Source organism: Salvelinus alpinus, chromosome 4 (assembly GCF_045679555.1).
Source record: "Salvelinus alpinus chromosome 4, SLU_Salpinus.1, whole genome shotgun sequence".
In the NCBI taxonomy this organism is placed as follows: domain Eukaryota; kingdom Metazoa; phylum Chordata; class Actinopteri; order Salmoniformes; family Salmonidae; genus Salvelinus; species Salvelinus alpinus.
The window spans coordinates 76079396-76093946 of NC_092089.1; the positions used below are offsets into that span (position 1 = coordinate 76079396).

General features: G+C 41.7%; 1 protein-coding gene across 2 annotated transcripts in view; it reads left to right on the forward strand.

Moving 5' to 3' along the window:
- Positions 1–8695: 8695 nt before the first annotated feature.
- Positions 8696–14551, forward strand: part of glrbb (glycine receptor, beta b) — a 29633-nt gene continuing 23777 nt past the window's right edge. The window contains exon 1 of one of the 2 annotated variants that reach the window (XM_071399027.1): positions 8696–9016. In XM_071399027.1, the coding sequence (XP_071255128.1) occupies positions 9014–9016 (3 nt within the window). In that variant the 5' untranslated portion in view covers positions 8696–9013. The remainder of the gene's footprint in view (positions 9017–14551) is intronic. The other variant, XM_071399026.1, reaches the window with a different exon arrangement.

Genomic DNA, 14551 nt, shown 5'->3' on the forward strand with positions numbered 1-14551 from the left:
AGTCCCCTCCTTTACTCCTTGTTAACACATGATTGAATGGCCAAGCACGACTCCAACACCATCATTAAGTTTACCGACAACACAACAGTGCTAGGCCTGATCACTGACAACGATGAGACAGCCTATAGGGAGGTTGTCAGGGACCTGGCCATGTTGTGCCAAGATAACAACCTCTTTTTCAATGTTATCAATACAAAGGAGATGATCGTGGACTACAGGAAAAGGAGGACTGAGCACGCCCCTATTCTCATTGACGGGGCTGTAGTGGAGCAGGTAGACAGCTTCAAGTTCCTTGGTGTCCACATCACCAACGAACTATCATGGTCCATTCACACCAAGACAGTTGTGAAGGGGACACTACAACGCCTATTCCCCCTCAAAAGACTGAAAAGATTTGGCATGGGTCCTCAGATCCTCAAAAAGTTCTACAGCTGCACCATCGAGAGCATCCTGACTGGTTGCATCACCGCCTGGTATGGCAATTTCTCAGCCTCAGACCGCAAGGCACTACAGTGGGTAGTGCGTGCTGCCCAGTACATCACTGGGGCCAAGGTTCTGCCATCCAGGACCTCTATACCATGTGGTGTCAGAGGAAGGCCCTAAAACTTGCCAAAGACTTCAGCCACCCTAGTCATAGACTGTTCTCTCTGCTACCGCACGGCAAGCGGTACCGGATCGCCAAGTCTAGTTCCAAAAGGCTTCTTAACAGTTTCTACCTCTAAGACATAAGACTCCTGACCCACCCCCCCAACACCCTGCCCAGGGACTGCGGTTGAAAATAGCCGGCTGGCTAAAACTGGCACTTTTACTGAAACGTTGATTAATGTGCACTGTCCCTGTAAAAATAAAATGAACTCAATAAACTCAAACCCCTGCTACTCTCTGTTTATTATCTATGCATAGTCACTTTACCGCTACCTACATGTACACATTATCCTCAATTACCTCGACTAACCGGTGCCCCGCACATTGACTCTGCACTGGTACTCCCTGTATAAAGCCTCGCTACTGTTATTTTATTGTTGCTCTTTAATTATTTGTTATTTTTCAATTTCGTATATTTATTTTTTACTTCAGTTTATTTTAGTAAATACTTTCTTAACACTTATTTTTCTTAAATCTGCATTGGTAGTTAAGGGCTTGTAGGTACGCATTTCACTGTAAGGTCTACACCTGTTGTATTCAGCGCATGTGACAAATACAACTTTATTTTATTTGATACACTCACACACCACATTTCTAATTGAATCACTAATTGAAGACTGAATCCTTAGGGCTAAACAAAGGCCTCCCAAATAATCAAAGTGATATACCACTACCTCTACCACTACCTCTACCACTACCACTATCTCAGTTGTTTTTTTAAACCTATTTTTCACCCCAATTTTGTGGTATCCAATTGTAGTTACAGTCTTGTCTCATCGCTGCAACTCCCGTACCGACTCGGGAGAGGCGAAGGTTGAGAGCCGTGCGTCCTCCAAAACACAACCCAACCAAGCCGCACTGCTTCTTGTCACAATGCCCACTTAACCCGGAAGTCAGCCACACCAATGTGTCGGAGGAAACAGCATACACCTGGCGACCGTGTCAGCGTGCACTGCGCCTGGCCCGCCACAGAAGTCGCTAGTGCGCGATGGGACAAGGATATCCCTGCCGGCCAAACCCTCCCCTAACCCAGACGACGCTGGGCCAATTGTGTGCCGCCCCATGGGTCTCCCGGTCGTGGCCGGCTGCGACAGAGCCTGGACTCTAGCCCAGAATCTCTAGTGGCACAGCTAGCACTACGTTGCAGTGCCATAGACCACTGCACCACTCTGGAGGCCCTACTACCTCTATCTCTACCACTACCTCTACCACTACCACTACCACTACCTCTACATCTAGCACTACCACTACCTCTACCACTACCTCTACCTCTACCTCTACCTCTACCTCTACCTCTACCTCTGCTGCTACCTCTATCTCTACCACTGCCACTACCTGTGCCACTACCACTATCTCTACCTCTACCACTACCACTATCTCTATCTCTACCTCGGCCACTACCTCTGCCACTACCTCTATATCTACCACTACCTCTACCTCTGCCACTACCTCTACCGCTACCACTACATCTGCCACTACCACTCTACTAGGGATGCACCGATATGAAATTTTTGGCGAATACCGATATCCGCTATTTTCCTTGTGAAAAAAAACTATACAGATAACCGATATACATTTTTTTTGCTGCCTTTTAAGCATTCTAGTACAGTTAAATAGTTAACACACACACACACACACACTGACCAAAAAGTTATTTTGTTGGCATTTACGTATGTCCTCATTACCAGTAAAACATTATCAAAACCTATTTCTTTCACTTACTTGCTGTGCTGTTTCGTTGTTCATTTGTTCAGTCTCAACCAGGATTTCATCATACATGTCAAGCAGTGAAGTTTCAGCTCTGTCTGTCCGTGGCCTCTCTTCCTCGGTGTACACTGTCACTGTGTCGGTTTCCATCTTGTCCAGCTGTGTCTGTAACATTTAATGTAAACCCTTTTTATTTTGTCTGCATCGAAGTAGCAGTCCTTGCACCTAGCATCGAGCATGGTGGCGACACAATAAAGCGGCCCAGAGAGAATGCCACCGAAACACTTGTTCACAGATTCTTGAAGAGTACTTTTGCAAGTTTTAACCCCACGGTATGTGTTGGAAGTTTTGTTGAGCAGGCGTTTCAATGCCATGACAGAGGGTATCATGTCTGCGTCAGACGCAGTTGAGCTTATTTCTCAAGTCAGTTGTTCGAAAGGAGCTAGGAGTGTTTATGTTTCCAAGTTTCAAACAGGTTCTCAAATGCCATTGAAATGGCAGCAGCGGTGTGAGAACCAGCACATTCTGGAGCATGCAATACGGCTTTCCTCAGTACGAAATCCTTGTCGACCCACTGTGCTGTCAGACTCAGCATGCTCATGGGGCTGACATCGATGGTCCAAATGTCAGTCGTGAAACTAATAGCAGTGACGTCCATAGCAAGTAGCTCATAGATGTGCGTTTCAACAATACTGTGTAACTCCGGTAGGGCAACATCTGAAAAATAGCGCCTACTTGGTAGTGTGTACCGGTGCAAGACCAGTCGGCGAAAGCCAACATCATCCACGACAGAGAACGGTTGATTGTCAAGGGCAATGAATTTCATTATCTTGGCGTTAATGGATTTCGCCTTTGAGTTGTCTCACTGAAATGTTGTTACTCATTTCAAATGACTGCTCGACTTGAACTTGTTAAGTTGTTGGAAGTGCGCGCTTAGTATTTTTATGCTTTTGTTCTGTGTAGCGCTGTATTTTTTGTGGCGTCATTATGTCATCTACCTACGTTATATAGGTATGCAGGTCAGCTTTGACATCGGTTTTGCAACATTGGCATTTTTTGCTAATATCGTCCGATTCCGATATGCTTACCGATATACAGTATCATGCATCCCTAACCTCTACCACTACCTCTACCAGTACCTCTACCACTACCTCTACCACTACCTCTACCACTACCTCTACCACTACCACTATCTCTACCACTACCACTACTTCTACCTCTACCACTACTTCTACCTCTAGCACTACCTCTACCACTACCACTAACTCTACCAGTACCTCTACCTCTACCAACACCTCTACCACTACCTCTACCACTACTTCTACCCCTACCTCTACCCCTACCTCTACCCCTACCACTACCTCTACACCTACCTCTACACCTACCTCTACCTCTACACCTACCTCTACACCTACCACTACACCTACCACTACCACTACCACTACCTCTACCACTACCACTACCACTACCACTACCACTACCTCTTCCCCACATTGGTCCCCATAGTGTCGGTCCGAGGCAGATTGGACCAGTTCCCCACATTGGTCCCTATAGTGTCGGTCGGATTGACAGGCCATGACAAAAATATGTCAATATGGGATTAGCAAATATAATGTGGTATTTATTATATCTGGCATGCAGGCCACATTTTGTTATCAGTAAGGACTTTGTGTTGACACGTTCTTTGTTTTAATGAAAATAAAGCCCTTGACAGAGGTAGAGGTACTGGTCCAATCTGCCTCAGACCGATAATATAGGGACAAATGTGTGGAACTTGTCCAATCTGCCCTAGACCGATACTATTCAAATCAAATTGTATTTTTCAAATGCGCCGAATACAATAGGTGTAGACCTTACCATGAAATGCTTACTTACAAGCCCTTAACCATCAATGCAGTTTTTTTAAGTAATAAAATATTTGCTAAAATAATTAAATACAAATTAAATAAACTAAAGTTTAAAAAAGTAACACAATAAAATAACAATAATGAGGCTATATACATGGGATACCGGTACCGAGTCCATGTGCGGGGGTACAGGTTAGTCGAGGTAATTGAGGTAATATGTACTGTCCATTTAGGTAGGGATATAGTGACTATGCATAGATAATTAACAGAGAGTAGCAGCAGTGTAAAAAAGAGGGTCAATGCAAATAGTCCGGGTAGCCATTGGATTAATTGTTTAGCAGTTTTATGGCTTGGGGGTAGAAGCTATTAAGGAGCACTTTGGACCTAGACATGGCGCTCCGGTACCGCTTGGCATGTGGTAGCAGGTAGAACAGTCTATGACTTGGGTGGCTGGAGTCTTTGACAATTTTTATGGCCTTCCTCTGACATCGCCTGGTATAGAGATCCTGGATGGCAGGAAGCTCGGCCCCAGTGATGTACTGGGCCGTACGCACTACCCTCTGTAGCACCTTGTGGTCAGTTGTCGAGCAGTTGCCATACCAAGTGGTGATGCAACCAGTCAGGATGCTCTCGATGGTGCAGCTGTAAAACTTTTTGAGGATATGAGGACCCATGCCAAATCTTTTCAGTCTCCTGAGGGGGAATATACATTGTCTTGGTATGTTTGGACCATGATAGTTTTGAAGCTCTTGACCCGCTCCACTATTAGGGACCAACGTGGGGAACCTGCCCAATCTGGGAACCTGCCCAATCTTCCCCAGACTGATACGAAAGGTACCAATGTGGGGAACCTGTCTAATCTGCCCCAGACTCATTGAATAATAGAAAAGGAACTGAAGCTCTGGGTTATATGTGAAATGGGATTTGGAATAGATTACATAAGGCCCATTTAAAAAGGTGATGCAAACTGTTCCTCAGTAATACCTCTTGGCTAGACGTACAAAGTCGAGGGTCATAAACCACATAGTTTGATTCTCTTTGATATCAGACTGTGTGAGAGAGAAAGGATTGTCTCCACCTCAGAGATCAGCTTTGATTCACTGTTGGCCTGGCTACAATGTGGAGGTACACTGCACACCATATATGGTAGAGAACCTCAACTCCCAATGTCCTGATGCATGCATTCGCGCACGCACACGCACGCGCGCACACACACACACACACACGCACACGCACACGCACACTGTGTTTGTTGGCAAACAAGCATGTATTCGCTCATGCAAACTCCCTCTCCCTCACAGACTCAACATGTAAAGTGTGGTCCGATGTTTCATGAGCTGAAATAAAAGATCACAGAAATGTTCCACATGCACAAATTTGTTTACATCACTGTTAGTGAGCATTTCTCATTTGCCAAGATAATCCATCCACCTGACTGGTGTGGCATATCAAGAAGATGATTAAACAGCATGTGTCAGCATGACAGGTGCACCTTGTCCTGGGGACAATAAAAGGCCACACGAAAATGTGCAGTTTCGTCACACAACACAATGCCACAGATGTCTCAAGTTTTGAGGGAGCGTGCAATTGGCATGCTGACTACAGGAATGTCCACCAGAGCTGTTTGCAGATAATTTTATGTTAATGTATCTACCATAACGTTGCTTTAGAGAATTTGGCAGTACGTCCAACCGGCCTCAGAACCGCAGACCACCTGTAACCATGCCAGACCAAGACCTCCACATCTGACTTCTTCACCTGAGGGATCGTCTGAGACCAGTTACCCGGACAGTTGAAACTGTGGGTTTGCTCGACCGAAGAATTTCTGCACAAACTGTCAGAAACCATCTCAGGGAAGCTCCTCTACATGCTCGTCGTCCTCACCAGGGTCTTGACCTGACTGCAGTTTGGCGTCGTAACCGATTTCAGTGGGCAACTGCTCACCTTCGATGGCCGTTGGCACGCTGGAGAAGTGTGATCTTCACAGATTAATTCCGGAATCAACTGTACCGGGCAGTATTGCATTGTGTGGGCGAGCGGTTTGCTGATGTCAACATTGTGAGCAGAGTGTCACATGGTGGCGGTGGGGTTATGGTATGGGCAGATATAAGCTACGAACAACGAGCAGAATTGAATTTTATCGATAGCAATTTGAATGCACAGAGATACTGTGACGAGATCCTGAGGCCCATTGTCGTGCCATTCATCTGCCGCCATCACCTCATGTTTCAGCATGTAATAAACGGCCCCATGTCACATGTACACAATTCCTGGAAGATGAAAATGTTCCCTTTCTTCCATGGCCTGCAGACTCCTCAGACATGTCACCCATTGAGCAGGTTTGGGATGCTCTGGATCGATAGGAACAACAGCGTGTTCCAGTTCCAGCCAATATCCAACAACTTCACACTGCCATTGAAGAGGAGTGGGACAACATTCCACAGGCCACAATCAACAGCCTGATCAACTATATGTGAAGGAGATGTGTTGTGCTGCATGAGGCAAAAGGGGGGTCACACCAGATACTGACTGGTTTTATGATCCATGCCCCTACCTTTTTTAAGGTATCTAACCAAACAATGCATATCTGTATTCCCAGTCATGTGAAATCCATAGATTAGGGAATTTATTTCAATTGACTGATTTCCTTATACAACCTGTAACTCAGTAAAATCTTTGAAATTGATGCATGTTGGGTTTATATTTTTGTTCAGTGGATCCTTATTTAGTGTAGAGACATGGATATAGAAATGACAGAGATTAAGAGAGATTAAATAGATAATACTTGCCAGGTATGTTGAGCTATAGATGTGATGTTGTGTTATAGATGTTATGTTGTGTTATAGATGTTGTGTTGTGTTCTAGATGTGATGTTGTGTTATAGATGTGATGTTGTGTTATAGATGTGATGTTGTGTTATAGATGTGATGTTGTGTTATAGATGTCGTGTTGTGATCTAGATGTCATGTTGTGTTCTAGATGTTATGTTGTGTTATAGATGTGATGTTGTGTTATAGATGTGATGTTGTGTTATAGATGTTATGTTGTGATCTAGATGTTATGTTGTGTTATAGATGCTGTGTTGTGTTCTAGATGTTATGTTGTGTTATAGATGCTGTGTTGTGTTCTAGATGTTATGTTGTGTTCTAGATGTGATGTTTTGTTATAGATATTGTGTTGTGTTATAGATGCTGTGTCGTGTTCTAGATGTTATGTTGTGTTATAGATGGTGTGTTGTGTTATAGATGTTATGTTGTAGATGGTGTGTTGTGTTCTAGATGTTATGTTGTGTTATAGATGTTGTGTGGTGTTATAGATGTTATGTTGTGTTATAGATGTTGTGTTGTGTTATAGATGTTGTGTTGTGTTCTAGATGTTGTGTTTTAGATGTTATGTTGTGTTCTAGATGTTGTGTTATAGATGCTGTGTTGTGTTCTAGATGTTATGTTGTAGATGCTGTGTTGTGTTCTAGATGTTATATTGAGTTATGAATGTAGTTGTTATGTCATGGATGTTATGTTGTGTTAAGGATGTTATGTTGTGTCATAGATGTTACGTTGTGTTATAGATGTTATGTATGTTATGTTGAATTATAGTTGTCATGTTGTGTTATAGATGTTATGTTGTGTTATGGATGTTACGTTGTGTTATAGCTGTTATGTTGTGTTATGTATGTTATGTTGAATTATAGATGTCATGTTGTGTTATAGATGTTATGTTGTGTTATGGATGTTACGTTGTGTTATAGCTGTTATGTTGTGTTATGTATGTTATGTTGAATTATAGATGTCATGTTGTGTTATAGATGTCATGTTGTGTTATAGCTGTTACGTTGTGTTATAGATGTTATGTTGTGTTATGTATGTTATGTTGAATTATAGATGTCATGTTGTGTTATAGATGTTATGTTGTGTTATGGATGTTACGTTGTGTTATGGATGTTATAGTGCAATTAAAGCACTAATGGAGAAGATTGTGTTTGGTGAACATAATTCCTATTGACCTGATGATACCAATAGTCATTCCAGTTGGCTTCTCGTTGACAGAAAATGACACAATAAATGTTACAGACTAACCTACTTTATTCAGTCATTGTTGGATTTTGTTGATCACCCCAACAAGAGCATAGCCTTTCTGACCTTGATAGGCATTCAGTCATCAATCAATCAACGTTTTAACACCTCAACACAATATTAAAATATATAATTGACCTACATGCACTAACATGTATGTATCTACAATCCAACAAAACATAATTAATTAGATGCTGTCATTTGTTTTGCTAAATAGCCTATGGCGTCATGTGCAATCTTCACAAGCGCTCGACCGACTCTTCAGTTGGCGCTAAACGTTGCTCATGAATATGACATAATAAATAATAGGAAGTTTGTACGCTTCACATGAATATATATTATTGCCCAAACGTAATGGGCTTCCATGTATCGTTGGGGGCAGAAAGCGGCTGCCCGTGGTGCTGAGGCAATGATGTATTAATGTGTGCATCCCGCTTCTGCGCATGTTGCATGACAGGTGCACACGCAATCCTCCATCTTGGGCATCCCGAACTGAGGCAAAAGGGCATCAACCATATACATTCAATACAAATACAAATCTGACCGCGCGTAGAGAAAAACAGGCATATACCCGAAATGTAAATTAGAGATAAAAATCAACAACTGCTACTTCGAATGAATGACGGACGAGGGAGACCAGAATGAAGAATATCGACTGCGTATGGTCAAGGAAGACTAGCGACCTTTTACACTGTCAGCTTTTGCGGGTCTAGTAACGAATAAACTATTAAAGAAAACAAAATGGTAAGTGAAATGCTTGTATTTTTAAACAAAACGACGTTGTAGCCTATGTTCACTTCAATGTAGGCAATGTGAAATGCATGACCCCGAAGTATGTAGTTAATGACATTTCCCCCTATTCTCCTATCACCTCATATCGTGGTGGTCGCTTCGCTATGTATAATATTCTCCATCTTTTGCAAGTGGTGCTCAATCTTTGGCCAAGTGGCAGCGTCTTCTCTTGTTGCGATTAGACCTGATGCGAGGTGCAGGCAGCCACAGGTAGTGATTGTTGAAATTGGTAGGCTATTAGAAGGAATTGTATCGCTTGTTTGCTTGACTTAAATAGGGAGGTGCACAGTAAACGTCTCGATAAGACACAAAGATGAAAATTTTTCAGCAGACTATCAAATGTGGAATGGAAAAATGTTTTGCAGTGCCTGGGTAGCCAAATTAAATGGGCATTTCTGTGCTGTTCAATAATAGCAGTGTTTTTGCTACATTGTGCATACTGTATGTCCACAGGCAATAAGAGCCGTTTAATATGCCTCCAAGGTCACAAATCCAATAGTGCAATTAAAGCACTAATGGAGAAGATTGTGTTTGGTGAACATAATTCCTATTGACCTGATGATACCAATAGTCATTCTATGTGGGAGCTTGTGTCACTGACTTTACATTTGAATTTAACTCTACATACAGTGCATTTGGAAAGTATTCAGACCCCTTGACTTTTTCCACAGTTTGTTACATTAGAGCCTTATTCTAAAATAGATTAAATTATTTTTCTCCCTCATCAATCTCCACATCTCCATAATGACCAAGTGAAAACAGGTTTTTAGAACTGTTTGCAAATGTATTAAAAATAAAAAACACAAATACCTTATTTACATAAGTATTCAGACCCTTTGCTATGAGACTCGAAATTGAGCTCAGGTGCATCCTGTTTCCATTGATCATCCTTGAGATGTTTCTACAACTTGATTTTAGTCCACCTGTGGTAAATTACATTTATTGGAAATTATTTGGAAAGGCACACACCTGTCTATATAATGTCCCACAGTTGACAGTGCATGTCAGAGCAAAAACCAAGCCATGAGGTGGAAGGAATTGTCCGTAGCCACTGATCTGGGGAAGGGTACCAAAACATTTCTGCAGTATTGAAGGTCCCCAAGAACACAATGGCCTCCATCATTCTTAAATGGAAGAAGTTTGGAACCACTAAGACTCTTCCTAGAGCTGGCCGCCCAGCCAAACTGGAGTTCTTCTGTGGAGCTGGGAGAACCTTCCAGAAGGACAACCCTCTCTGCAGCACTCCACCAATCAGGCATTTATTGTAGAGTGAGATACAAGATTCTCTGGTCTGATGAAATCAGGTTTGAACTCTTTGGCCTGAATGTCAAGCGTCACGTCTGGAGGAAACCTGACACCATCCCTAAGGTGAAGCATGGTGGTGGCAGCATTATGTTGTGGGGATGTTTTTCAGCGACAGGGACTGGGGGACTTGTCAGGATCAAGGGAAAGATGAACGAAGCAAAGTACAGAGAGATCCTTGATGAAAACCTTCTCCAGAGCACTCAGGACCTCAGACTGGGGAGAAGGTTCAGCTTCCAACAGGACAACGACCCTAAGCACACAGCCAAGACAACGCAGGATTGGCTTCGGGACAAGTCTCTTCAGGACAAGTCTCCTTGAGTGGCCCAGCCAGAGCCCGGACTTGAACCCGATCGAACATCTCTGGAGAGATCTGAAAATAGCTGTACAGCGACGTTCCCCATCCAACCTGACAGAGGTTGAGAGGACCTGCAGAGAAGAATGGGAGAAACTCCACAAATACAGGTGTGCCAAGCTTGTACCCAAGAACACTTGAGGCTGTATTCGCTGCCAAAAGTGCTTCAACAAAGTACTGAGTAAAGGGTCTGAATACCTATGTAAATGTGATATTTTAGTTTTTTTTATAAGGCTGTAACGTACCAAAATGTGGAAAAAGTCAAGGGGTCTGAATACTCTCCGAATGCACTGTATAAACAACACAAGGTTCTTATGCTAAGAATGGATCAGTAAGAATGGAGTGACATAGTGGTGAACTCTCTTAAAACTGGGCTTTTTTTAGGTTATTTGCAATGTTTTCTCAATCAACTTTTCTACCTGTTCTTGACCGAAGTGCAACTGACTCTACTCTAAAATCCCTTGATTCTGTTTATCATAGTACCCTTCGTTTTATTAGATCTGGCAGTTAATATTCTTCACTGCATCCTTTACCAAAAAGTTGACTGGGCCTCTTTAAAGGCAAGTAGATCACTTAATTTCTCTCTTTTTGTTTATAAATCCCTACTCCACAAGCTTCCAACATGCTTAACATCTTTGTTGAAATTAAGAATTTCAGGTTATAATTCAAGGTCACAGGGTTGGATAACAATGATGACTTCCATGGTAACCACAGAGTTCAGGAGATCTGCTTTTTCAAAGCAGGTACCTCGTGTGGAACTGTCACGATAGCTAGGAGTGGTGGGTGTGGAGTCAGGCGCAGAGAGCAAAGTTTCCAAATGAGACGTATTTATTCCAAGCTGGGTCAAGCCAAAACAACAGGCACAATGACCACAAAAACAGGACAGCAGACAAGCCGTATAGGAACAAAACACAAACATCCACTGACAGAAAGGAAATAAGCCCGCACAAAAGCAGGCAGGCCCTGAAGGCTTAAATAGCCCCGAATTAACTACAAATAAGGTACAGGTGAAAACAATCAAGACAAAACCAACAGAAAGGGGAAAAGGAATCGGTGGCAGCTAGTAGACCGGTGACGACGACCGCCGAGCGCCGCCCGAACAGGGAGAGGAGCCACCTTCGGTGGAAGTCGTGACAGGAATAGTCTCCAGTTGGCACTTCGTTTCGATCATTGGGTGTCCCTGGGTCAATTTAAGATATTGGTTAAGGATTTTTATAGTGATTAATGTGTTTCTTTTAATTGATTATAATGGCAATGTGTATATTGTATGTGTATTTTGTATATAATTATTTGTGTGCTGGTCTCAATGTGTCTTCCTGGTTGCATTTTTTACATTTCATTTGAAATAAAAGTTAAATAAAATAGATATTATTTACATTATATTAGGAGAGCAGCAATGATTGCCTCCTCCGTCCTCACTCAGTGAAAAGGGAAAATACTCGAACAAACTATATTTAGGAAACAGGGACCACGCCAATGCAAAGTGACTAAAAGCTTATGAAATATGCAGGGTATACCAGCAATAGCACAACTTTGCACAGCTCTGTGAACTTGACTGTAAATCACTTTAGAGAGAGAGAGAGAAAGAAAAATAAAAAAAATAAAAAAATAAAAACTAATTAAGGTTATATTTCACTGGAAGATAATGATTAGGAGTAATTCTAGGTCAATGGAATTCTGGGTCGTACACAAAGAAGTACATGACGGGATAGGTGTCATGTCAAATAAACCACCAACACTTCAGCTGTGTGGAATCAATAATCATGTGTGAAATACAGATGTAGGATCTTAATTTTAGCCAGTTTTCTACAGCGGGAAAATAACACCAAATGTGAATTATTATGTGGATTGTAATTAATGGACATTTTTCATTGGGTTAATACATCTTTCATTAGGGCAAATCAAATTTGACATTTCAAAGTGGAAATAACAAACTTTAGAAGCCTTTTTAAAACTAAAATACACCACAAGTTTGCATTTCCTGCTGTGCAACAAAAGGGTGATCAAATTAAGATCATACATCTGTATGAGCTAGGAGAGGTTTTAGTGCTGAGGTACAGAGTGAACCAAAGTGGGACACAGTTCTGCTACTGCTGATGATGATCAATGTGGGAGTAGCAGACAGGGAATTCCTTGTGCAGCAGCAGAGTGTCTAGACAATGAAATGCAAGAGCTCCATTCTGGCAAATGAACTAGTCTAGGAAGACTGGGTTGTAATGTCTTAATGGAATAAAGGTATACATTGAGTTGGTGGCATCAATCAATCAATGCAATTGTAGAGTACTTTAGACACTTAACAAGTGCTTTGAATTTAGTAAAATTGCTGTATTATTTTCAATTTATGAAACTCTCCAAAACAACCATTTCAGCAAGAGGAAGACATTATACTTTAAGAATGCTGTGATTAGGTTGTTTAATTGGGCTTGGGGTGCCGCTAGCGCCACACCTCCCACATTCCACTGAAAAGGCAGAGCGGCAAATTCAAAAAAACATTTTTTTTAAATATTTAACTTTTACACATTAACAAGTCCAATACAGCATATGAAAGGCAGACATCTTGTGAATCTAACCACCATGTTCGATTTTTAAAATGTTTTACAGGGAAGACAAAATATGTAAATCTATTAGCTAACCACGTCAGCAAAAGAGAGCACTTTTCTAACTGCATCAGTTTTTTACTCCGTCACTAGCTATCACTAATTCGACCAAATTAAGATATATATAGCCACTAACCAAGAAACAACTTCATAAGATCACAGTCTGATAACATATTTATTGTATAGCATTTTTTTTTTTTGAAAAATGTGTATATTTATGGTATAAATCATAAATTACATTTCAGCTACAATCAGAAAGCAGCCATAACATTTACAGACACCAACATCAAATACCGAATTACTCCTCATAAAACATTTCTGAGAAATACATACTGTGCAGCAATTGAAAAACAGGATTCTTGTGATTCCAGACAATATTTCCGATTTATTAAATGTTTTACATCGAAAACTAAATGTAGCGCTAAATTAGCATAGCCACGCCAGACAGACACACTTGGGCGCGCGCGACCAGTTGACATGCACGACAGATATATGAAATAACATTATAAATTTGGTCTTACTTTGGCTGATCTTTCATCAGAATGTTGATCAAGTTGTCCTTAGTCCAGAAGAGTCGTTCAATCCCTTCAGAATGGCAACTTTCCATCTTCATTTAGCAGGGGTACTCGTCGAGTGGCACGGAACTCTCCAACGTAAACAAAATAAACATTACGGAACACGGCAAAACTCCCGAAAAAATTCAAATAATCTGATTAAACTATATTGAAAAAACATACATTACGATGACATGGTCTCATTTATCAAATCAAATCCGAGCTGGAGATAGTTCACATCCGAAACGGCAGCAAAACAAAACATGATATCTCTCCCAAGTCGCACGCTTCTGACTTCCTGAAATTGACGGTCACGTCAAAGAAATAGGTCTTATTTCACGTCAGAACAAGATAAACGCATGATTTCTCCTCTGACGTACTCTTGACACCCAGAGGAAGGCGTACGAGGTGTGTTTCGGGTCATTAGTGGCATGACCATGTATAGGCAGAGCGTTGAAGCGAGCATAAACATCTTGCATTTTACTTCCTGGTCGGGGAAAGTGCTGCCAAAGGACTTGTGTTCCACTCAGAGAAAAAATTAAAACGGTTTTAGAAACTTGAGACTCTTTTCTATCCAATACTATTAACAATATGCATATTGTAATAGCAGAAATTGATTAAAAGGCCGTTTGAAAATTTGCGCATATTTTCCAGTTTTTCCAATTCGCCCCCTAGAGCC